Source organism: Botrytis cinerea, chromosome 1, assembly GCF_000143535.2.
Source record: "Botrytis cinerea B05.10 chromosome 1, complete sequence".
NCBI classification, from domain to species: Eukaryota; Fungi; Ascomycota; class Leotiomycetes; order Helotiales; family Sclerotiniaceae; genus Botrytis; species Botrytis cinerea.
Window position 1 is genome coordinate 3,382,258 of NC_037310.1, and position 24,006 is coordinate 3,406,263.

The 24,006-nt window shown below is 44.8% G+C and overlaps 6 protein-coding genes across 9 annotated transcripts; 2 read left to right on the plus strand and 4 right to left on the minus strand.

The window, feature by feature from the left end:
• Window positions 1-221: 221 nt before the first annotated feature.
• BCIN_01g09730 (hypothetical protein) lies at window positions 222-2,784 on the minus strand. Its single transcript, XM_024690855.1, has 5 exons — window positions 2,044-2,784; window positions 1,744-1,945; window positions 1,515-1,684; window positions 1,028-1,447; window positions 222-973 (listed from the first exon to the last, which is right to left on the minus strand). Exons 1-5 carry the CDS (start codon window positions 2,176-2,178, stop codon window positions 554-556), a joined length of 1,347 nt encoding a protein of 448 aa, XP_024546625.1. The 5' UTR covers window positions 2,179-2,784; the 3' UTR covers window positions 222-553.
• A 3,123-nt stretch (window positions 2,785-5,907) lies between these two features.
• On the plus strand, window positions 5,908-7,800 carry BCIN_01g09740 (hypothetical protein). Its single transcript, XM_001546074.2, has one exon. It carries the CDS (start codon window positions 6,266-6,268, stop codon window positions 7,454-7,456), a length of 1,191 nt encoding a protein of 396 aa, XP_001546124.1. The 5' UTR covers window positions 5,908-6,265; the 3' UTR covers window positions 7,457-7,800.
• A 1,366-nt stretch (window positions 7,801-9,166) lies between these two features.
• Window positions 9,167-10,768, minus strand: BCIN_01g09750 (hypothetical protein). Of its 2 annotated transcripts, none has more exons than XM_024690856.1 (2): window positions 10,199-10,768; window positions 9,167-10,118 (listed from the first exon to the last, which is right to left on the minus strand). In XM_024690856.1, exons 1-2 carry the CDS (start codon window positions 10,672-10,674, stop codon window positions 10,085-10,087), a joined length of 510 nt encoding a protein of 169 aa, XP_024546626.1. In that variant the 5' UTR covers window positions 10,675-10,768; the 3' UTR covers window positions 9,167-10,084. The 2 variants fall into 2 exon arrangements, with proteins under 2 accessions (XP_024546626.1, XP_001546125.1); XM_001546075.2 differs by having other exon boundaries at window positions 9,167-10,132.
• A 97-nt stretch (window positions 10,769-10,865) lies between these two features.
• BCIN_01g09760 (hypothetical protein) lies at window positions 10,866-12,526 on the plus strand. The gene is made up of 3 exons (XM_001546076.2): window positions 10,866-11,260; window positions 11,325-11,484; window positions 11,561-12,526. Exons 1-3 carry the CDS (start codon window positions 11,212-11,214, stop codon window positions 12,318-12,320), a joined length of 969 nt encoding a protein of 322 aa, XP_001546126.1. The 5' UTR covers window positions 10,866-11,211; the 3' UTR covers window positions 12,321-12,526.
• A 1,050-nt stretch (window positions 12,527-13,576) lies between these two features.
• Window positions 13,577-15,890, minus strand: BCIN_01g09770 (hypothetical protein). The gene is made up of 2 exons (XM_001546079.2): window positions 15,254-15,890; window positions 13,577-15,194 (listed from the first exon to the last, which is right to left on the minus strand). The coding sequence occupies exons 1-2, from the start codon at window positions 15,633-15,635 to the stop codon at window positions 13,861-13,863; spliced, it is 1,716 nt and encodes a 571-aa protein (XP_001546129.2). The 5' UTR covers window positions 15,636-15,890; the 3' UTR covers window positions 13,577-13,860.
• Window positions 15,891-17,737: 1,847 nt separating this feature from the next.
• Window positions 17,738-23,474, minus strand: BCIN_01g09780 (hypothetical protein). 3 transcript variants are annotated; one of them, XM_024690857.1, is made up of 5 exons: window positions 22,578-23,474; window positions 22,108-22,515; window positions 21,898-22,055; window positions 20,268-21,843; window positions 17,738-20,198 (listed from the first exon to the last, which is right to left on the minus strand). In XM_024690857.1, exons 1-5 carry the CDS (start codon window positions 22,591-22,593, stop codon window positions 18,178-18,180), a joined length of 4,179 nt encoding a protein of 1,392 aa, XP_024546627.1. In that variant the 5' UTR covers window positions 22,594-23,474; the 3' UTR covers window positions 17,738-18,177. The 3 variants fall into 3 exon arrangements, with proteins under 3 accessions (XP_024546627.1, XP_001546130.1, XP_024546628.1); XM_024690858.1 differs by having other exon boundaries at window positions 20,027-20,198; window positions 20,260-21,843; XM_001546080.2 differs by having other exon boundaries at window positions 17,738-21,843.
• Between the last annotated feature and the right edge of the window lie 532 nt (window positions 23,475-24,006).

Here is a 24,006-nt window from a genome sequence, read left to right on the forward strand (position 1 = left end):
ATGATTTCACCCGTAAAAATAATTTGCTAGTCTCATCACAAGATTCCGAGACTCGCTGAGAAGACAGTAGCTGATACGAGTCACCGCTATCGTACAGAACTTACCTATTGCGTAAATTGGTGATAGCCAAAGGTGATTGAAACTTCCCCATAAGCTTCGCGTTTGTGAAGCAAAATACTGTTGATAGAAATCATTCATTAGCTTGGTCAAGACTCACCAATTGTACGAATGGCCGAAGTGATTGGTGCCAAATTCCTAATAGCTTTCCAAGATATTGAATGAGAAAATCTTTCTTTGGATACGACTATAAACATCAGCCCAACAAATGCATGCCTTAAAAAAAAACATATCTGTACGAAATGCCAAAAGACAACTTCGCAATGTAACCTATACCCAAAATCATAATAAGAGTGGTCTTGTAACCCTCGATACCCTGGGAATAATCAAAACGCCTATACCCTCTTCCAAAAATTTCAATCCAGTCTATGATGACCCATAATGACCAACTCCTCTCTTACCAATTTATTTAAACCCAATAATTCCATCAAATGACTTAACGGATATCCAACTGAAAAGGTTTGAAGCGTCCTCCGATGGTGGCGCATCTTGGACATTTTCTACGTGCTCCCTGCTCTGCCATGAGAACCTCGACACATGGTTGGCATATACCGCATATACATTCTGTGCATGCGTAAGATTCTTTCAGGAAAGAAACATTCTGGCAAGCAGCACAGTAAATTTGTATATTTATTGCAGAAAAGCTTGGCGATGAATCCGAGAGCCCCTGTGATCCAATATTGAAATGATCACCACTCCCACCACTTTCTACTGATGGAAAAGGTTCTGGAGCTTCAGCTTGATAAGATGGCGGGGTGAGTGCTTGTTGTAGTGGCGAAGCCTGGTATCCATGAAATTGCGATGCGGAAAATGGAGGCATTGAAGCACGATTCACTGAAACCGGGGATGGAGGAATCTGTATTTTCATTAGTATGCGAGTAAGGCCTTTGTATTTACACATGGGACAAACCGGTGTTCTATCATCATCTACATCTTCTGTAGCTGATGTGGCAGCATCAATCAAGTCTTCCCATCGTTTGCCATAAAATGCACTTGACGGTTCGGCAGATTGAGCTTTACGATCATGACTTAAGCGTCGCAGATGAGTATGTTCCCCACGAGATTTTTGCCTTCTATAGTGTGGCTCTCGAGCACGCTTTGACACTGATTGTTTGCGAGGACGACCTGTGCTTGGATTTCTTTGAATCGGAGGAAGAGTAGACGATCGTCCTGGGGGTGATAATATAGAAGGGAGAAGATCTCTGCGACGGTGAACATTGTAATGTGAAAATGGATCGCTCGTTGGCTCGAGTTTGCTGGAATGAATTGGAGGAAGCTCTATAGAAGCTCGCATTGCTTGCTTGTGAGCTTCGTTATCTGACATCCAATCCTAGATGAACCCCATTAGTATTTTGCAGTCTCTGAGTTTGGAAAGTCAAGCTAGAAAATGAACCCACCACTTCGGATTCCCATTCATGATCCAATTTGTGATTGTGTAGCTGTGCTAAAGTTGCTGCAGCGCTAGCGGCTGGAAGCATTGAACTATCGTCCAAGATTCTGGGAGTATTTGGGGTACTCGAATGATTCGAATGTTCGCCATAGTAATTCTGTCTTTCGTGTGTGAAACCTGCATGCACCGTGTCAGTCAAGATGCAACCAATGATTGACGATTCAATTTCTACAGACTATTTGAAGTTGGAGCCGAGTTGGCGGGTGTTGTTGTTGTTGTTGTTGTTGGCGGCTGTGGTTGTGGTTGTGGTTGTGGTCGCTCAGAGGGCGGGGTATTGATCATGAGTTGAAAGCTCTCTTCGGTCGCAGGAAGCTTGGAGATGTAATGTTCTGGATGAGCTCTTCTAATGTGCTCTTGCATGGATCGATATCGTTTTTCCTGTCCATCCCACTCGCTTGTTACCACGGATTGAACCGTACAAAAGGAAAATAGCTTCCAAAGGGGTACAGCAGATACAGCAGAGTAGAGGCACTCACGCCGAGGCAACGTTTGCGACAACTGGAGCCATCTTGATTTCTCAATGGACAAACAACTTCATTATTCGCATCTGAAACGGAAAAGGACGATGTCAACGAAGAACGAGGAGGCATCGTCAGTGTGGACTCGATCATTACCAGATCCAAGTCGACAGTGAGTGGTGATGGTGGTGGTAATGGTTAATGGTTAATGGGTAGGTGGAAGATAGGTAGATAAGATAGGTAGATAGGGAGCGTATCGTCGCACTGTTGTTTCGTATCTGGAGGGGAGGGGGAAGCGGGAATCTCTAGAAATGGATGATCTTGGGAGCAAAACTTTGCATAATTATTTAATAAAAATCAGATGCGACGTTTAATTTCTCTTTCTCCTCTCTGCAGCCTCTTGTGGCGATTCTTTCAGGGGAACAAAGATGCAAGAAAGATTGAAGCTCAAAGCTATGGAAGGGGGTTTCCAAATGATTTCTTACAATTGATGTTTGAGGAAGAATGTGCGAGTGAGGGTGAGGGTGAGGGTGAGGGAGAGGGTGCGAGAGTTAAGTTGTAGGGTAGTGGTAGTGGCAGTGGCAGTGGCAGTAATAGTAATAGTATAGTATAGTATAGTATAGTATAGTAATCGTAATCGTAATAGTGGCAGTGTGGCACTGAAGGAATCTCTGGAGTGAGAGTGAGGGGTCTTTTCTTCGCGAGGTAGATTCGAAGGAAGGGCAGCAGTCAGAAGTCAGAAGTCAAAAGTCAAGAGTCAAAAGTCAAGAGTCAAAAGTTAGAATCCAAAACTTAGGAGGAAGCTCTTTTCTACTAGTGGGGGTCAGAGTCAAGAGAAGAGCTTCGGATAAGAGCTTTTTTCCTCTTTTTCCTCGTTTTTTTCTTGCTATCTTTTCTATCCATGCTTGTACATCCTGGGTATCTCGAGAAGTTTAGATGGATGCCAGGAAAGAGCCAATGAAAAGGGATGCATCTGGAGCTCTGGAGCAGCATCGGTGGAGACTCGAGAGCTTAAAGGTCCAACATGGGGAGGGAGGACGAGAGAGAGAGAGAGAGAGACTCGGACCAGATAGGTATTGCTATGAACCGACCGAGCTTGCTCTGCTTTGCTTTGCTTTGCTCTGCTCTGCTCTGCTTGCTTGTCTCCGTGTCTGCTTGTCCCCAGTATTCTCTGTCAAGCAAATCCCGTAGCATTCGATCCGATCCTGTCCGAGGGCTGCGTGCTATAGCTACCTATCTATGTCTCCTCGCATCTGGCTGACACCATGATTTGATCTTACCAGACCAGACCTCCCTCCTCCCACCGTAATTGAGTCACCGTCTCAAAGTGCACTAATACCAGCGGCAAACGCAGGCAAGTGGCCAAATGTCGGACCGTGGAAAGCTACCCTTTCCATAGCTAGTCAGGTCACATACCGCACACCTAATACATGCGCCGTTCGTACGCAAGTGCCTCCTCGTTGGGCACGATATTCATGCAACCAATGCCATCCATTGAATAAGACCTAGGTAATAATTTTACTATCGGTGGAGAGGAGCTGTCCAAACAAGAAGTACCGCATCTCGCCTCCGTCCAATCAGAACGCCCGTGGGATACGATGTACTCGTGGATGGAGCACTGCTTGTCTCTCCAAACCCATCCCTACGACGCCATTGACAAGTAAGAATTCGAGGATACAAAGTGACTTGATCTGCTGATCTGCCGAAAAAAAAAAAAAGATTTTGTTGGTGGGTTGGTCTTTCCGCATGGAGAGGTGCGAAGGGACAAGCAATACAGGTTTCTTCTGCTACGTCGACCTCTACGGAATCCCCATTCGATTGGAATAATAGATAAGAGCTCTTTTCGTCTCTCTGCCTTTCTTTTATCTTTTATCTCTTATCACTTGTTGCATTGTCCTATACCCTTTTGGAAGCTATCAACGCAACACTCGGAAACTGGAGAACCCTGAGTACAGTACACATACATACGTAGCATGCCGCAGCTTACCAGAACTTGTCCCGAATGTGCATTGAGCATGCGAGTACAACCCTAACAAGCTTAACATGCTCTGCACGCTCCGTTCTGGAAAGACAATTCGCCAAAGGGACCGTACTAGGCCACTTGCATCCGCCACTTTCTACAGTTACATGTGAAGGATTTGGAGCTGCGTTCTTGCACTGATTGGCCGCCGGTTCCTGTGAAGAAAGTATGAAGTTAAAGGTCGAAGGGTTGGTGCAAAGGAGATTTGTGCCAATCCTTTTCAAACATCGACCAACTCCGTTTTGATGCACCAGCAGGAGATTCATGAGTCAACGGTGAAGCTAGGTCTTAACAATCTGAAGAGTTTAGGGTTACAAATTTAAGCTCTCCCAGGTCCTTGGTCCTCGGGATCAGTGAGTAGGATTGGGATTGGGATTGGAGATTTGATTGTGCGACTTTCGTTAGCTCTGATGCAGCTTAATAGAATTGAATAGTTCAGCTGCGGCTTCGATTCAGCATGTTCACTTGCAGATTGCATCCATGAATCGTCGAAACCGTTGCATTGATTTTTCATCCTGCTAGTAAAGTTGGGGTAAAGTTCGAGAAGGTCTATTCGAAGCTTTCTGAACGGCCAGTCCGAGAGAGTCTGTTCGAGACTTTGAATTACATCGTGTCGTATATTGCCAACGGTAACTTGTGACTCCGAGATGAATGATGATTGGGATATCCTTGATGTTTTGTCTTCGTTAGGCATGTCTATAGCAAATTGATGAACGTGAAGAATGATACGTCTTCTGTCCTTTACCTCTCCTGCCCTTTACCTCTTCTGCCCTTTACCATTCGACGTCGTTATATCTTATGATGGTCGTAATGAATGACGCTCCGCTGGCCCCCTGGGAGCCACTGCCGTGGAGGCCGACTAATCGGATAGATCACATTCATTCCACTGCAAAAATCTTCACCCATAATGAAAAGTCTATCAAATCTATAAATACCTGCGCGTATTATAAGTTAATGTATAATTGAACCACGCTGTACTGCCCCTCCACTCCAATTTCGCACTCTCTTCGCACCATACAAGATCCGATATTGACAATCGGTCCTTACTCCTATTCACTCGTGTTGATGGCTCTCATAATGATCCTGTCGATCAACTAAGTGAGGCGTGCAGTGCTCCTCTGCTGAGCTCATGCTTTCCTAACCGGCTAAGACTTGGATCTTCGCAGTGAGGCTGATGTATTGGATATCTAATGGCAGCCGCTAGAAAATCCGGATTGGAATCGAAAGTATATACGAAAGACTCGTCGAGTTCGTGACACCATACTAGGTACACACACATCGTGCTATCCTCGCTGGAATTTGGAAGACACTCATTCCGCGAAAACATTCGCAGCTCGCGTATCGTTCCTTCAATCGATCTTTCATCTCTTTCCCCGCCAATCAAATCCACCGCACAGCAATCCAATTATTGAAACAAGGAAAGCAGAACCACTTTTCAGCACCGCAGCTGAAAGCTTCATCGTCAAATCCTGCTTCAAAAATGATCTGCGTCCCCGAAGCAGGTTTATCATTGCCGTTTCGAGAAATGAAGGTGCTTCTATTTCAAATGGGTCAGCTATAACCGCACGGTACTTCCGCAGAATGATCCACTTTCGAGATATTGATTGATATTGAAGCTCGACGAAATGGCATAGATGGATGAAGGATGAGGTTTTGTTGAAGATTCGCAAGGACAGTGATATATCATATACATCGTATGTGTTTGCGAAGAGCAACTCAGGTCTCATAACCTGTTCAGAATGCTCCCCTCTGAAAAACAAGGGAGGATCAGGTCAAAATGACAGGCGTTCAACAGATCCAAGTACAATAATTTCTCTATCGGGTAACCTTTCCATTTTCATCTAACAAACGGGGATTTTGATGAGTTACTAGGCAGTGTGCCGCGTTGGACCTTTGCTTCTATAAACAAATTCCACATCATCCCGCATTGGATCTCCTTTGATACTCTTTTAAATATGTCATCTAGTACCTGTGTTTTGACGAGTGTGTGGAATCACTCATCAAAATCAAAATCACAATCAAAATCAACTTGATTCATTGATTCACACAACTCTGCTTCCATGTCAGAAAAATCTTTACTGCCCATCTACTCCTACAATCCGAGTCACTCTATATCTCCCTGCCGTCCTCCTTTCTCCTTCTGGCCTCACCCTCCCTTTTCCTTTTTGGATACTATGAGTTTTACAGATTTTCTCGATCTTCTCATAGCTCGATTTGAAGATGTCCTTGACAGTTAAGCATCTAAACAATGATGCATCATTCCTCCTAACCTTCTCGCCCATCTCTCCCTTTCCACCATCTCCCGGCGGACCAGGGCGACATGAAAGCTCCTTTACTATCCTCCTCGATCCATGGATCTCCGGTCCTTCCAAAATCTTCCACCACAAATTCTCAATATCTCATCTCAATTCTCCCTCATGCATATCTTCTCTCACCGAACTCCCAGAACCGGATCTGGTTATAATCAGTCAAGATAAAACCGACCATTGCCACGAAGAAACTCTCAAACAACTCTCTCCAGATGGAAGCAAGACGTTAATCCTTGCCGAACCCGGGGCCGCAAAGACGATAAAACGATGGAAATACTTCTCTCCCTCGAAAGTCGTCCCTCTCAAACGCTGGGAAGACCCTCGTCTGCGTCGTCCTGACAGTATCCTTCGAATTCCTGTACCTCCTCAATCTCCCAATGGGGCAGCAGGCGAAGTAACCATTGCTTTTCTCCCTCAAAAGAACGATCTCACAGGGTTGCACAACGCAATTGGGATAACATATCGACCACCCACCCTCTCAAAATCCTTCTTCGACCCAGCCGAAAATGCATACGCTACTCCACCCTCCTCGCCCAACTCCATCGCCTCTACTCTCTCCAACCCTACCGAGCGTGCTCTCTCTGTCATCTTCTCTCCACACGGCTGTACATACAACACGCTCGCTCCTTACGCATCTTCGCATCTCGTCTCCCAAGCAGCTCTCCCTCTCACATCTCTCCTGCACCCCTTCGACCGCATCTCCAACCCCTGGTACCTGGGCGGAAACATCATATCCGGCTTTCCGGGCGGAGTATCGATTGCACAAAATCTGTGTGCCAAGACGTGGATTTCCGCCCACGATGGCGATAAGACGAGCACGGGAATGGCAACGTGGAGTATCAAGAGCGAGAAGTGGGAGAAGGAAGATGTGGAGAGTGTAGTGTCGCCGCGGAGTGAGAATTTTAGTGAGAAGAAGGGGACGGGTACGGAGGTTTTGGTATTGGCGAGTGGAGAGGGCGTGAGGTTGGTGCATGGAAGTGATGTTTTGGGGATGGGAATGAGGATTGAGAGGTTGGATGGAGAGGGTGATGGTAATGGTAATGGTAATAGTGATGAGAGGATAGAGGAAGTTGGAACGAAAGATATTGGGGAGGTGTATTGATTGACTTTGGATTGGATTGGATTGGATTGGATTGCGGCGAGATGGATTTATTAATGAATATCTCGGCTACGGGAATTTGAATGCGCATGGGAATTTGGATAATGGGCACGCAATTGCAACGGGGAAATACATTCACGAATGGGTTATGGAAAATAAACTCCGATAGCTATCTATGTCTATCGCTATGATATCAGATATTAGGACACATGGCGTTTTGATTCCTGTTGTGGTTATACTTTTTGTATTTGGTTTTCGGGTTGTTTTCTTTTCTTTTCTTTTCTTTTATACCATTGTTTGAGGGTTGGTTGACTTCGTAGCTGCTATGCTATATAGGCGGAGAGATAAGGGGGGGGGGGGGGGGGAGGTATTGGATTAGATTAGATACATAGAGATGAAAATACATGATTGTTTTGATATATATTCTTCTTGTCTCTTGTTATGTTATGCCATGTTATGCTGTGTTGTATTATGCTGTGTTTTGGAGTGGAGGGTGAGATGATGGGGTAGGAATGATAGGGTAGATGTACTTTTGGTATTGAATTAAGATGCGGATGATGGATATCGCATTTGGGGATATTGGATTGGATTGAATTGGATTGGGGTTTGTTTTTGGAATGAGGGGTGAGGGGATAGTGAGAATGAGAATGAGATGTGATTGATGATGGGCTGTGATATGATATGATATAAAATATCATAGAGATATAGGTAGCTTCTGGAATTCAAAAAAGAAAGAAGAGAGAAGAGAGAAGAAAGATATGATAAAACTTTCTAATTTCTATTTCTAATTTCTAGATTTCTAGATTTCTTTATATCTATCGCTCTTAATCTTAATCTTAATCTTAATCTCAATATCAATATCAATATCAATATACTTCTTATCTACTTTTCAACTATTTCAAAAATCGAAATAGATGAATAAATAAATAAATAACTAAATAGTTGTATTAATATATATATATATATATATATATATATATTAAGATAAAGTTAAATCCGATAATTGATCTATATATGGTGATATTCATGAATTAGGTTATGATAGGAGAATCAGATCACGCTATTAATCGAATCAATTTGTGAATCTGTGAATCTGTGAATCTGTGAATCTGTGAATCTGTGAATCTGTGAATCTGTGAATCTATAGATCTATAGATCTAGAGATTTATCTAATACCCGTCTAGCTATCTCTTTACATACTACTCACATACTCACATACTCAAAGATCAGGAATCAAACCCCCAGGTAAGCGATTAAGCGAGTGAGAGTGAGAGTGAGAGTGAGAGTGAGGCATCGAGATATAGATACTATATACATACATACATACATACATACATACACTTATTATTTAGTGAGATATAATACCCAAGCATACAGCACCACCATAGATACGATAGATCTCTGCACCTTCCTCCTTTCCCACCCACCACCTACCCCATGAATAAGCGATTACGATGTGATTGTGATTGTGATTGTGATATGATTTTGTTTTTGGGGTGGATGAACGGGGTACCTATCTACTCATCTACTCATCTACCCAACTAGCTAGCTACAGTTCAGAGCCGAGAAGATTGGGCGAGAGAATGCCAAAGGCAAGGAGAGAGATATTGGATTGAGTGAGTGTTGGATTATGATGGGTGAAAGGATAGGAAATACGACTATATCAAACTAGATGTCGAGGGAGTCTTTTTATGGGTCTGGCAGCAGGAAGAGTGTCGACCTATGAAATTGCATTTGTTTTATTTCCAAAAAAGGAAAGGTGATAGATATGAATATTATTCATACTAATAAACTCAGCCGACTGGAGAGTAGAAGGTTGCAAATAGAGATGATAATACATAGCGAGCTAATCAGAAATATTGAGGCACTTGCAAATTCGTGACCTTTACGTGAATGTACACCAAGTTATTCCCCTCTTCGATTTTCCTTTTCGCGCCCTGCGAAGCAATCACTTGAAACCACTGATGATCCTTTCCCATCCATTTTAACCCAATCTAATCCCTTCTATACCTCTACCTCTTTACCGCCTTCCCCTTCAACATCGATTCCCTCATCGCAGCTCTAGCACTCCTACTTCCACCCAACTTCGGTCCTTTCATATACAATTCCTCCTCTGTCTTATCCTGAGCTCCCTTCTTCTTATCCTTCGCTGCCTTTTCAGAGATCTGTTGTTGTCTCTGCAAAGATGCATGAGAACTAGCTTCTTCCCAATCCTTGCGGAATGATTCTGCTACCATTTCATCATTGGCCAATCCTGTCGTGTGATTCATTTCCTTACTCGAGGGTACGGGCTCATAAATATCGAGACGATTTTCATGAAGAATGGCATCGACAAGAGCATCACGTTGTACATCATCGCTTCCTCTTCTTTTGCGACCACGCCAGGGTTTACCATCACGGCCAAGACGAGGCTTGGAGGTAGTTTGTGTAGATTCTTCGAGTTCGATGACTTCACCAGCTGCTTTTCTGCGAGCCATTTCTGTTCGATATGCATTTCTTGCCCTCGATTCTTCTCCCAGGTCGATTTCGAGAATTTGACCCATTGTAGTAGGTGCTCTTTGAGATTCTTTAGATTGTGTTGTAGAAATCTCATTCTTTGGAATTCCTGCTTGAGGATTTGTGAATGGAGAATCAACGGATTGAGATGTATGTCCGAGTTTCGATTCTATATATGCCATCCTATACTATTAGTCACCGCACTTACACCCAAGCAGTTCTCTCGGGATGAACAAGAAATGTACTTACATATGTTTGTCAACACCACTTCCCACTACTCCCATCTGCGGCGCAAATCGTCGCATTGAAAGTCCACCTTCAGGTTGTGTTTCCTCTGCATCCTTGTCTTCATATTTCACCAGCGCATCTCCATTTTCCTCATCGTCATTCCCATCTCGAATTTTAGATTCGGCCTTGAACTCCACCCCTCCAATTTTCTTTCGTTGTTTTCGCAGACGTAGAATTTCTGATATATTCAGGGGGGTCTCTTCCATTCCAGCTTCTCCATCTTCCTCTTCTTTCTTGATGGGAATAGAATTCGAAGCAATGAGTTCATCTAAACTTTGTTCTGTGGGTATAGCTGCTGCTGTTGGCGCGGGCGCGTTTGTGGAGATTTCGGGTTTGATCTCATTCTCATCATCCTGATTTCGCTGTCTATAAATCTTGCGCTTTTTGGAAGGTCGGAATAATGGTATTGGGTCTGAGTTTGAAATTGGAGTTGCCATGATTGACGTTTAAAGAGTTGGTAGGCCCAGAGATTTGGTCTATGTGAATATTGTAGTTATAGTTGAGCAACTTATACGTGAAGAAAGATGAAACTTGGATTGAGATGGATAAGATATTGATTGTGTTAGCGTCTACTGATAGGCTTTAGCTACATGGTGCTAGGGTCCCTGTGCATTGGCAGATCACATCCGAGCCTCAGCTCATGATTGATGTATTTATTATCTTTAAATCTTCGGTATGGTGCGAGTAGCTTTGTTTGCCTCAATTCCTTCAAGACAATTCGTATATTGATACTGGATCTTTCAGAAGCAAGATAAATAGAAGAGCTAATAGATATACCGTACAGTTCCTAAGGTGGGTATATAGTGCATTTTTGGTAATGGCCAGGCGAGCAAGGCTAGTGAGTGGTATATTGTGGGGTAAGCTCCCGAAGCGCAACATCAATTGAAGTTTCAACAGTACTCCAAAGTTTTTGGAATTCTGAAGCTCCTCGACCTATTTCAACCTTCACTCGATCTCTATACTTCAAAGTAGCAATGTCGCGAAACGCAGCAGCTTCTGTCCTCCGAAGGGCTCTCCTCTATGGTATGCTATCCATCTGAACACCATATATGGAAGCTCCCTCATGGGTAGCTAACCTACGAACAAGTGCCATCATCTTCACCCAAGTTTTTAGAGAAGTCCCGAGGTTTGAAAGTTGATACTGTTGCGTATGATCTGGAGGATTCGGTGACATTGGGGAATAAGGAAATGGCAAGGAGAAATATAGTGGACTTTCTCAAGGGCGAAAGGCCGAAAGGTGTGGGAGAGTATGTATTTTGTATCTCATATGTCTTTTTTATCCTCTAGGAGGTAAAATATGTGCTGATTCCAATGCCACCATAGACTAGCTGTACGAATCAATTCCGTATCATCAGGCCTCGCTCTACAAGATCTCACACAAGTCCTCAAAAGTCAACACCTTGACACTCTCGTAGTACCTAAAGTAAACTCGGCTTCCGATCTCCACTTCATAAATGATATTCTTCGTCATACCCTTCCCTCGCGACATCCATCTACTCCTGAATCCACTTCGAATCCAGTCAAAATACTTGCTCTCATAGAATCTGCACAATCTCTCATAAATCTCTCATCGATCTGTCAAGCATCTCCCTACCTGCATGGCCTAATATTCGCCGCGGAGGATTTCTCTTTAGATTTAAGCATTACGCGAACACCTAGTCTAGACGAATTTCTATATGCGAGAAGTCACATAGCAACTTGTGCACGAGCATTTAATATTCCATCGACCATTGATTTAGTGTGTACTGCATACCGGGGGAGTGAGGGACTAGCTCGTTTGGAAGAAGAATCTCTTCAAGGAAAGGGTCTAGGGTTCAATGGGAAACAATGTATACATCCTTCCCAAGTGGACGTTGTTCAGAAAGCATTTGCACCAGGGGAGAAAGAGGTAGAGTGGAGTGTACGAGTAGTCATTGCGGATGAAAAGGCGGAGAAGAAGGGGAAAGGGGCGTGGACATTGGACAACAAAATGATTGATGCTCCAGTCACAGGAAAGGCCAGAGAGGTAGTTAAGAGAGCAGAATTGTGCGGTTTTGATGTTGAAGCTATGAGGGAAAAGTGGAAGGGCCAGGAACCCGAATGATAGGACAAGCAGTTCGACCTCTGTGTTTGCCATTGACAGATGACTTTTTCCGAATCTTTTCAGCGAAAGACGTTCATCCCATCATGCCTCAAGTCTCTGTATGTACGTTATTATGCAGAAAGGTATTTTTTAAAAGTAGATGGCTAAACTCGTCCTCACCCAACCTACATCAACCATACTAAATCTATCCTCTTCTAGCTATCACAACTTTTGGGGTTTATCTCTGAGAGAAATTGTTTCCTGGCTTGATAGCTAAGCCAAGATGCTAGATTACTCCGGAGAATTCCAATTCATTAGTTGGGGAGGGGGTAAACATGATGGCAGGAGTTCATCCCATGCAATCATGAATTGCAATATTTTTTGCTCCTCATCAGCCAGAGCAACAACTGCAAGTCCAAATAGAAGTCCATTTGTCTCAGAGTATCCCAATGGAACAGTGCCTACAGGGTATCATGCGGCGACGGCAATTGTGAGTATGCGACCATTCATCGGTCCAATAATCACATCTAGACCATGTTGATACATTGTCTTGTCAATTTCATTTGTCTTAGCAGTCTCCCGTATTGATGATACTCCTTCAACATACTTCTCGTCAGACATTTTGTCTCCCAAGACACTTTTCAGCAGTTGCTGGCTTGGAATGTCTTCACAACAATCGTTTATATCGCAAACAGAATGAATCGCAAATCCACTTAACCCGCAGGCAGAACAAGGGCAACCTTGCGTTTAGTTTGTTGACTTTTAGGATATCTGAAATGCTTTTTTTTTTCATTGAACTGGTAGGAAAGGCTGTTAAAAACTTCCCCTGCGCTTTCACATAATTGTGGCCTGTGTGACATCAAAAGATGGTTATCGACACACACCCAAAATGGCTATTACTTACTCCGTTGTTGGTCGAAAGCATTACCATCATCATCATCATCATCATCATCATCATCATCATCATCATCATCATCATCGAGTGGAAGATCATCCATGGCACTCAGAGGAACATTTCCATACAAGATCGCACCGTGTTCAAGAGGGGTTTTCTTGATATTTATGTAAACTTCGCGTTGTTGGGTAATGGGCATAGGATCCGCGGTGTAAACAAATCCAGAAGTCCATAGAATGCATCATCATCCGCAAAGGTACCAATTTGGCTTTTCTGATATGTGTTTCACGCTGGAATAGTATTTGTGCTAAGAGGAGGGATACCATGTAACATGGCAATGTCGCAAAACGAATATTCTGGGCCGGGAAGAATCACACGGATCTGATCGATCGGGTTTACTCTTTCGATTCGAATATGTATGTATATGCAATTGCACTGTAAATAAATATAAATATATAGATAGATAGATAGATAGATAGATAGATAAATAAATAGGTGTATACAATTAGATATACCAAGATCGCGATATACAATATCGCAATTTCACACCTGTCTACATTGTAGATATTAGAACGGTGTGTGTATACCAGCTAGCAACTAGCAACAAGCAACTAGTAAACGATCCAAAAACTCCCAAACCTCCAACTTTCCCACTCCGAGAAATGCCTATCTCCCTCTCGCCTCCCTCGCCCTCCTGCGCTCCTCCTCCGCCTCCGCAATCGCCTCATCAATCCTCCTCTCCTCCTCCTCCAACCTCGCCACCTCCTCCGCCGACATCCCCGGCTCGCTCAGAAACGGCGCTTGCAACGCCCCCTTGTAGACTTGCGGCACGTCCAAATTCGTGCGTTCTGCGTTCCTCTCCGCGCTTGCTGCTATCCCGCGACTCGCGCCGATATGATCCGTGTACGGTTCCTGATCAAAGATGCTCCTGTCTGCGATGGGGTCGCGGCTATTTTCTCGACTGAGACTTGTGATATTTCCCGCGCTGCTGTGGACGGGGGACACGGGACGAGAGATTCCGGAAGCGACGCTTACGGCTCGGCTGCCGACCGCGTCGCTTCGGAGTGTGTTTGCTGCTAGGCTGCGTCGCGGACTAATGGGCACGGGTGTATTTGCAGTAAAGGCGGATCCGGGCGCGGGCAAGTCTTGGTGGAGATCATCGTCGTGGTCGAAAGTTCCGCCGAGGATTCCGGCGCCGCGAGATGTGAGAGGGGTGTTTGTGTCGCTGCGGTTGGTGAGGGCGAGTTTTTCGGCGATGAAGAGGGAGTTGGAATCGTTGTTGTGTTTGAGGGAGGAGGAGAGGAGATGATTCTCGGGAGTGCGGGAGGTGTTTTTAGGGGGGTTCTTGCGTCGACGACGGAGGAGGAGAAGAATGGCTAGCAGAATGAGGAAGACGAGGATTATAGCGCCCAGGGCAATGCCGATTTTTGCGCCTATGGACAGTCCGTTTGAATTTGAGGAGGTGGAGGTGGATGAGGATGAGGATGAGTCAGATGTGCCAGTTGAACTAGCCGGGCCGTCGTTACCGGTTGGCGTTAAGATAGGTGTCGTTACAGTCGACGCATATGATGTTGAAATGGGTATATTGGGTACAGTTGTTGACGGTGGGATCACTGTTCCTCCCGAAGGCAGAAAGATTGTCGTGCTTGCTGTGACGGAGAGCTGAACAGTCGGGGGTGCATAATTTGTGACGGCGGCCACAAACGAGCTCGCGAAAGCCGACAGAGACGCCGATTCTGCTGCTTCTATATCTGTCGTGTCTTCTCTTCTCTGGTTGAGAAGCGAGGGACTGTGTAATATTTGGAAGTATGGGCTGTAAGAATCGCAGAAGAAGCCCACGACAGTGTCGGTACCATTACTGAAACACAGAAAGAAGGCCGAGTTCGGCTTTATAAAGGTAGAGAGTCCTGCACTAGCATTATAGAGATTGACTTCCAAATTCACCGTTCCTGTTTTCTGGGCTTCGATTTGACAAGACCGGTCAATGATTGGACAATTGTCTGCAATTTTGATTAGACCTGTCCTCGTAGACACGGATATTCTGTTGTCAACAACTTACAAGTGAGAGGTATAACATAATATATGTTGGCCGATTCTGGAGCCCGATAATTGGTAGTATAACACAAAGCCAGAAATTTCGCGTCTTGTGGTCCTTGAGTTCCAACTACGAAAGGGGGCATATAGGACTGATTTAAAGACACAGTACGATTCTCTTCAAGAGACGACCACGTGGTAGGATAATACCATGAATCCCCATTGACTTCATCCCCAGCAGCTCGAGAAGTATTGATTTGCGGCGATAACGACGAGCTCTTCATATCCCCATCACTGTCCTGCCCAATTTCCCTCCCATCCGTCTTCCCGTCGTGACCGCCCAACGCCATGCCCAGTAACCCGCACCAGACCACCAAGACCCTCCATCTCAGAATCGATATAATCATTTCCAGCTTTCTCACTTCCTATTGTCCCATTCAAATATCAACCCAACATTATCGCTCTCTATCCACTTAGTGATCTTCCAATGTTCTGCGAACACTTGTCGCATTTGTCGTCTTCAGATTCGATTTTGGCAAGTTCAAATAATCGTTCACTCAAACAAACAATTAATCAAACACACATGTACATAGATACATGTACAAAATTACCAAAAGAAGAGAAGAAAGAGAAGGAGAAAAAACAAAATCCTCAAGAAAGCCTATATGACCAGGGAATATACCAACACGTTAATCAACACCCCCCTCCCCTACCTCACCTTGCCCTTCCATACATAATCCATATCCATTGCACCAAAGATCCTTCACTCATCAACCAAGCAATCAATCCCCGTTAGGATTTTTCAACACCCACGCTCACATACATAGCATGGAGGCGCAGCGCGGGTGGGTATGTAGAGTGAGATGGGAGCGAGAAGTGAGAATGGGATTTGGCGTGGTGAGGCTAGCTTAGGACAGGCCAAGATAGGTTAAGATAATTTCCTACCCTGAAGCAACAGGATGCGCATGCACGTTTGCGGGCTATTCGTTAGCGCCCTCACCATTGGCTCGTTTAGCCCGTGAAGGATGGGTAAGCTATGCGCCCGCTCCCTATTTTCCCTCTCGCTCCCGCCAATGATGGGGCTCCGTCTGCCGATTGGGATGGGCATGTGGCACGCAAACTGTTTGTATGTCACTGTAGGTATGAGGGTATGGAAAGTGCGTGTGGGATTTGGGGGCTGAGAGCGAGGTGTACGCATGAGCAGATTGGATTGGGGTGTGGGATGGGTAGATCGTTGTCCATCTTGCCCTTTTATTTTAGACGCGGACCGGTCTTTTGACCGGGTCTGATGTATGATGGACCAATTTTGTGATGCGCGGAGGTGATGGGGATGGGGATGGTGATTGTGATTGTGATTCACAAACTCTAAAATCATTGATGCTCTGTGATGCTTTGCGAACCTTATGCACCTATCCCATCCCATTTCCTCTCTACCTGATCATCTCACGACATAGGATGTGCAAATCTCACACTGACATTGAATGAATCATTTACTCGTCATACATTCCCACATCGAGGACCCAGGTCTCGTTTGAAGTTTGTGTCAGCAAACGATTGCGGCCTTGAATCATTGACCGCTTGGAACGGCGAAGGGGGGAACATCGCAAATAGTATCTAATCGAAATGACTGCAACCCAAGGATTTCCAATGCTACCCCGGAACGTTCAAAGTAGCCTGGTGATGGCAATGATGATACTGTCGGATTACAAGATTGAAGAAAAAGTAGATTGGAAAGTACCTTCCTTCGTTCCTTCCTTTTCTCATCAAGGCAAGGTGCGAATAGCAAATGCATCTTTAAATCCTCCCGTTGGTCAGACGTAAATCTATAAGATTGCATCAGATGCCTGTGGAAGAGACAGTGAGGTCCAAGTTGGAACCTACTTGATCGATGAAGAATCAGATATCGCACAGAGGATTGAATGAAGATTTTCCGGAGAGGGTAGGAGTTCTTCGTTATGCTACCGTTGTATTCTGCATGGATAATATAAATAGATTCTGCATGTCTGACAGAAAATGAAGCGGTACGGTACTCAGGGCCAAAAAATCGAAATGAGATGATTTTAGCAGCAAGCAGGGTGCCAATGTATCAGTACTCCACGCTCCATCCAGACACTTTTGGAAGCAAATTTACTAAACACACACATATAAAAGCTAGAATCCCGCCTATACTATCATACGTCGAAGCACAAACGAGGCACAAAGTAGAAAGCAAGACAAGATCTTGAAGTTCATATCCATATTATATATAGTTATTTCGTAGATACTCTACATTCTTACTACCCTCCATTCTTACTACCCTCCCCACAACATACATTTGATAAGCAACCCTCACCGTCATGAACCCATCCAACCTCCCCTCAAAACCCAAAACTCAATTTTCAAACCCCCCTCAGCTGTTCTTGTTGTCACTTCACATGTACGCTACAAAAAGCGTCGTTGGGTTCGCCTTTCATGTATGTCAGGTTCCTGCAAAGGAATGAATTAAAAAAACAATGCACACAATAAAGAATGTCTTAGAGCTCGCAATTCAGAATTATACATTCATTTACTTTTTCCTAAGCTAATGCCCCTTCAAGTACAGAGGATCAAGTGGTTTTGCCTTATCCTTTCGCTCTACAGCATCCATCCATCCAATTTACTTGGTATACAAAAGAAAAGAAGAAAAAGAAGATGTGCCATTTCTAGGCTAGTCGAATTTATCCCCAGCATTTAACTTTAGCCCAATGTAGAAACCCCCCTCCATCCAGCCGTGTACGTGAGCCTTCACGCCATGCCCCCGCTATCAACAAAAGAAAGAAAGAGAAAAGAGACCGAAAAGAAAGATAAAGACCAAAAGATTTTACAAGAACAAGAATTGTTTCTATTCCAAACGACAATCTTTTTAAATCCAAATCAATTCAAGATTTTATACGAATAACGCCAGGCTATGCTGCCAACCTAATGCATATCCTATCCATAGTATCCAGAGTTCCTCTGTCCTCCTTGCGTTGGTGGATATTGAGGGAAATATTGCTGTTGTTGAGAATATTGATGAGGGGAAGCTTGATACCCAGGAGAGTGTGCTAAGGTTGGTTGATATTGTCCAGGGGAGTGAGCCAATGTTGGTTGATATTGTCCAGGTGAGTGAGCCAATGTTGTTTGATATTGTCCAGGTGAGTGTGCCAGAGTTGTTTGATATTGTCCAGGTGATTGCCCTGGTGTTGTCCATGCCCCAGTTTGAGGGAAGTTTGGCCCCATCCATGAGCCTCTCTTACTAGGTACTGCAAACTGTGATGGTGAATAGTTGGTATTGGCATATTGCGACTGGCGACGGTTCTGCTCAGTTTGTTGCAGAAGACGATTTTGTTCGGCTATTTGTTCAAGACGGCGTTGCTCAGTTTGTTGCAGAAGACGATTTTGTTCAGCTATTTGTTGATCAAGACGGCGTTGTTCAGCTTGTTGCAAAAGACGATTTTGTTCAGCTATTTGTTGTTCAAAACGGCGTTGTTCAGCTTGTTGCAGGAGACGATTTTGTTCAGCTATTTGATGATCAAGACGACGTTGCTCAGCTTGCTGCTGCTGCTGCTGCTGAGCAAATTGCTGTTGACGAAGTGCAATCGCATGCTGTACTGACTGAGATTTGAATCCTTGCTTGACTTGTTGCCTCTCCTTCTCACGCGAATCAATAGCTCCAACGAGACCGGCGGAAACAACATTGTCTTTGTTGTTATTCTTAACCATAGCAATCAGGGGTCCACCAGTCATTTTAGCAACAAAAGCTTGCTCTCGGGCAGAGAGAGTTGTTGTAACGGCACCATTTCCAGAAGGCCCTAAAACTCTATTTGCACCTCTGGAGCTTGGACGTAAGAGGTCAGCTGAACTGTGACGTGCATGTTGCTGTTGACCATATACTTCAGCAGAGTTTAATAGATCTGTTGAGCTACGATGTGAGTGGCGGTTTTGACCATGTCCTTCATTGAAATTTAACAAATCTGCTGAGCTATGGCGTGAATGTTGAGCTAAAAGTGCACTGGAACGCTTAGAAGTTTGACCTGGCGTAGGGGAAGGGGTATATCTTCCAGGTGTAGGGGAAGGTGTGGCGCGTGCAGGCGTAGGAGAAGGTGCACGTAGAATGTTGCCCGAAGGTTGACGTTGGTGAATATATTGTGGTGTGGCAGCAGCAACCATGGAACGCTGTTGAACATACTCTTCCGCCGTCAAACCTTGCTTGTGGCCAAAAGTATTATTAGCAGCGGTTGCACTCATTCCAGGTTGCCAAGCTAGTGCATTACCGCTAGGAGATCTTTCATGGTTTGGACGCTTTTCAGAGCTGGACTGATTAAAATTATTCTGTTTAGGAGGAGGACTTGGAGAGTCTTGGCCGGGTGCTCGATTGAGATCAAAGGTAGGACCGAAATCAATATCAACCCCTTTTGACAATGTGTTTTCGTCGCCATAAAGAGGTTGCCCAACTTCGACATTACCGATGATCTTCTTCCTGCCTGCTCGAGGCTTTTCGACAGACTCTTGCGTCCGAACAGAACGCACAGACTTTTTAGTACTGGCATAATCTGGGGTACCAGTCGATGCAGCATCATCATATGCACTACTTAAATCACTATTGTGTCTATTCATCTGTGGGAGCTTGAAGTCTTCGGCTTTAGGCAGTATCAAGTCGAAAGCGCCTGAATCGAGAATATGTTGAGTCAAGCTCCCAGAGCTAGAGGGTGGGTGCGATGAATTAGGACTTGATTGGTTCTCTTGTTGTGTAGGTAGAGGTTTTCTTGAGATGCTTTGGCTGGTCTGTAGATGAGATGGCTGGCTTGAGGGATTCTTTGGTGGGAGCATATCGTTTGAGAGATTCGGTTGTGATCTTGAATTAAAATTTGTATTATTGGACTGATAGTGTTGGTTTTGATACGGTATTTGGTCGCGGTTCGAGGAAAGAGCTGACTCTTGTTCGTTGCGAGGTTCGTAGGTTGCTACGATGCCTTCATTAATGATGTCATGGTTAGCAGGCATATGGTGATTTCTGGTGACGTCTGAAAGTACCCCTCTACCTTGATCTTCATCCTCCTCTATTCTGTCATGCGTTTGAGCATTTAATCCTCGCCGTTCTTGACTTTGGTAAGAGGCTGCAGCACCGGCAGCACCAGTTAATTGAGATAATGTTGCGGTAGACATACGATTGTTCGCTTTTCGAAGATCCGGTGATTGTAGAGGTTTGCTAGGGGGTTTGGCGCCCGGCGCGTGCCTGAAAGCTGGGGGTGCAGCTACAGGTTCTGGGATCGTAACGGTTTGCAATTCTTGCAGTTCACGAACTGGGGTTGCATTGGCTGCTTGCTCATCTTCTGAACTGAGGCGATCGGGAGAAGGTGTACCATCTTGTGCGTATTTCAAACCTGAGCCAATGTGTAGAGGTGGGATAGAAGCAGGTTCATAAGCTCCATCAAAGACAGAAGGATTTTGATTTTGATCACGGCTTGGGGGTTGAGATTCAGATATTGACCTTTGATGAGGCAGTCCTGAGTTCTTTGGCTGTTGGAATGCAACAGCGCTTACAGGTGCCGAATCAGTTCTGGGGAGACCGCTATAGCCAACATCTCCCGATGGACGGGCACCAAACTGTATCGATGGTGATGATCTAACCGATGCTGCATCATCAAACTGAAGGCGAGTACGAGGATTTCCTGCACTATTGCGACTTCTCCTGCTACCGTACTGGCTATTTCTTTGGCTGTTGTTCCTGAGCGTCACCATTCGCTTAGCTGTCAAATCTTTCATTCTTCCTCTCCATTCAGATTCTAACCAGTTAGCACTACCTTGCTCCGATATTAGACCTGAAACATCGAGGGTTTCTAAATATCCATATCTTCGGTGTTCTGGCATTGCAAACATCAAACTTCTGGTATCATTTGTCTCTGCAATCAAACGACCAGGGCGTCCATACAGGCCAAACGTATCGTAGACTGGGAAAAGCCAACGGAGCATCATTTCAAAGCCACTTACAGCCGGATGTACTTCGGGCATAACGAAAACGAATCCTTCAGATGTTAAAGGGGGGTTTGAGTGAATCGTGATAGATCCTTCAACCTTGACTAAAGTGGAAGCATCTATGAGTGGTTTGGATTGAGGATATATAGCAAACGCAGAATATGAATCGTTGATCGTAGCGATTGGTCGAACCTTCTTCGTTCTCTTAGAATCATAAAATTTGATATCGCCTTTCAATATAGGGGGTCGAGAGCGGTCATATGCCGATCTCTTCTTTTGCGATTGCTTTTGTAATCTTTGGACCTCTTTTTCATCGGGTGGAGTTATCACGCACCAACATCGTCTCCAAGGCGTTCCAGCGCCAAATCTCACTCGGGCCCAGTCTGCAGTTTGGACCCTTGAGCGCTCCATGATGGGTTTGATGTTGTTTAATAGTTTACCTTTACCAGCAATGAGCGCACCTGTATAGGCTTCTTGTAATGTAGCATGCTCATACATGCAAAGACGAATACCGGCAGTCCATTGGACCAACGAGTGATGCGAATTGAAGTGCAATAGGTATCTATTCTTACCAGCTGTTGATATGCTGAGGACATTCTGCAAAGGCGCTTCTGTAGGTGACCTTGTGGGAAGGGATTCAATCTATAGATTATTAGTAGGTGCAATCATACCAATTTTGAGAAGAGTAAAAGTAACCATTTTGATCGAGGCATCTGTGAGATTGATAAACTTTGGAAGGACCTCGCCATCCTGTCCAGCAGCATCTAACTCTGCTGCATCCCACAATGAAAGAATAGTTCCCACAAGCTGTGCAAAACATTCTGTCCAGGTCCGATCGGCATTGGCCTTGCCATCTGCATAATGTTAGATGGGTGATATTCCACCAATGTAGAATATGATACGCACGTATGTTTTGATCATCCAATTTCAAGAAATACCCTTCCTGGTACAACTTGTTGCTGTGACTATTCAAGAATGTGAAGATTGGTTGGAGTTCCGGCAAAGTATCTTGGTTCACATCCATCAGTGGAGGTTGAAAGGTTTGTGCCATAGATATTGGTCTAGAAGATGCTCGCTCCCTTGTTCGAGTAGGCTGAGTAGAGGCGCGAACTTCGCTCGAAGGGGATTCCTGGTGAGAGGGCATTTGGAAACTCGAAGTTGGAAATGGCTCTTTTCCCGAAGACGACTTTCCTGTGTCTTGAGACCCTGCCTGTGTGTAGGATTCAGTTCGGCTTCGTGCTCGACCCGTAGATGGAGGTTGTCGAGTAGGGCTTTTAGAGTCTCTGTCCCTGAACTGGGACATGAACGACATAACTAAGGGAAAGAGCTATTTAGCAATGGTTGACTTGTAAATATGGTGGCGCATTCCAACGTACCTCGATTCCGGCCCATTTTGGGAGATTTAATTTACTTTGAATAATAGTAAGTTGAGAAATATATTAATGGAGCGGTGATTCCGCGAGCTCCGGATGAACCTTCAAATTGATATGGTTGAACTTATGACATGTACAATCTAATAAGGGTTTTGTGTTTTGTTCTTTCTTTGTCGGACGGTTGATTATATAACAACACAATGATTCCCAATTTAATAGCCGGCGTCAAATCAACCTCGAAACGCTGCAAACAGAAGATGGATTGGAGCAAAATGCAAAAGAATGACAGATTGAATTGGGAGTATTGTGATTAATGTTGAGGAATGATGAATAATTTGGGGGGGGGGGGAGCAGGTGAATAGTCTACCGGTATGCGTACTAATTCATGTACCTGCTTAGCATCTTGTTATTTTTTGGGGTTTGGCGGGATCTGGGGGACGTCACTTTTGTGAGACCAGGGAATGATGAAAGGGCAGGAGGCGGGAGGTCCGACTACCGATGCTCAAAATAGAAAGGAAAAGACGAATAAAAGTGTACGAGAGTCAATGGCCCGAGACGTCTAGCAGGCACTTTAAATCTCGAGCTAGGTAGGAAGAGAATAGGAAATGGAAAGGAGAATATATATATGTGCAAGAAGAACGAAGGACGAAGGACGAAGGACGCGAAAGGGTTGAAAAGACGGAGAGGAAGAGGAAGAAGAAGGGGAAATGGAAGCAGAAGAAAGAGCAGAAGATGGGACAACGGACAATCTGCGAATAATCTCTGGGAGAAACAATAGATAATCTGTCGAACCTGGGGCCAAATGACCGTAAGGGGGAGTTTATTTGGAGCGAAGGGTTCAAATTGATTTTACGGAGTAATTCGTTTGCATCACATGAAATGATTCAATTACGAGGTCTCATAACATGGGCGGAAGTGCCGGACGAAGAGGTACATAAGCAGTAAGTAAGGTGGTCAAGACATACATTGTTTCTCCCAGAGATTATTCGAGAGAGGGCCGGTATCCATCACACCAACAACACACACAAGCTATGCTCATCTGGTAGCTCATCTGGTCGCTCAGAGCACTCGTCGTCTACTCGCGGGCTGTCAATTGTTAAACACAGGCACGATCTGGCTCACGATTTGGAACTGTTGACAGATTCCAAGTCTACACATGCATACCACGCAGATGGATGGGCACGAAATCCAGACTGTGCAGCATGCCTTGCCTGCGCTCCTGCATTAGAACTTGCCTTGTGTACATGTCGAGCACAGTGCGATGGATGTATTGTGCTGCTCATCTTATGCCATGCCCCTCTTATCCCCAAAGCATGCTGCAATCCATCGGTCTTGGCTCGCTACTAAACTGCTCGCCTGCTAAACTGCTAAACTGCTAATCCCTCCAGTAATACTCAACACATGCACCCAACACATGGACGCGTCATTTTCT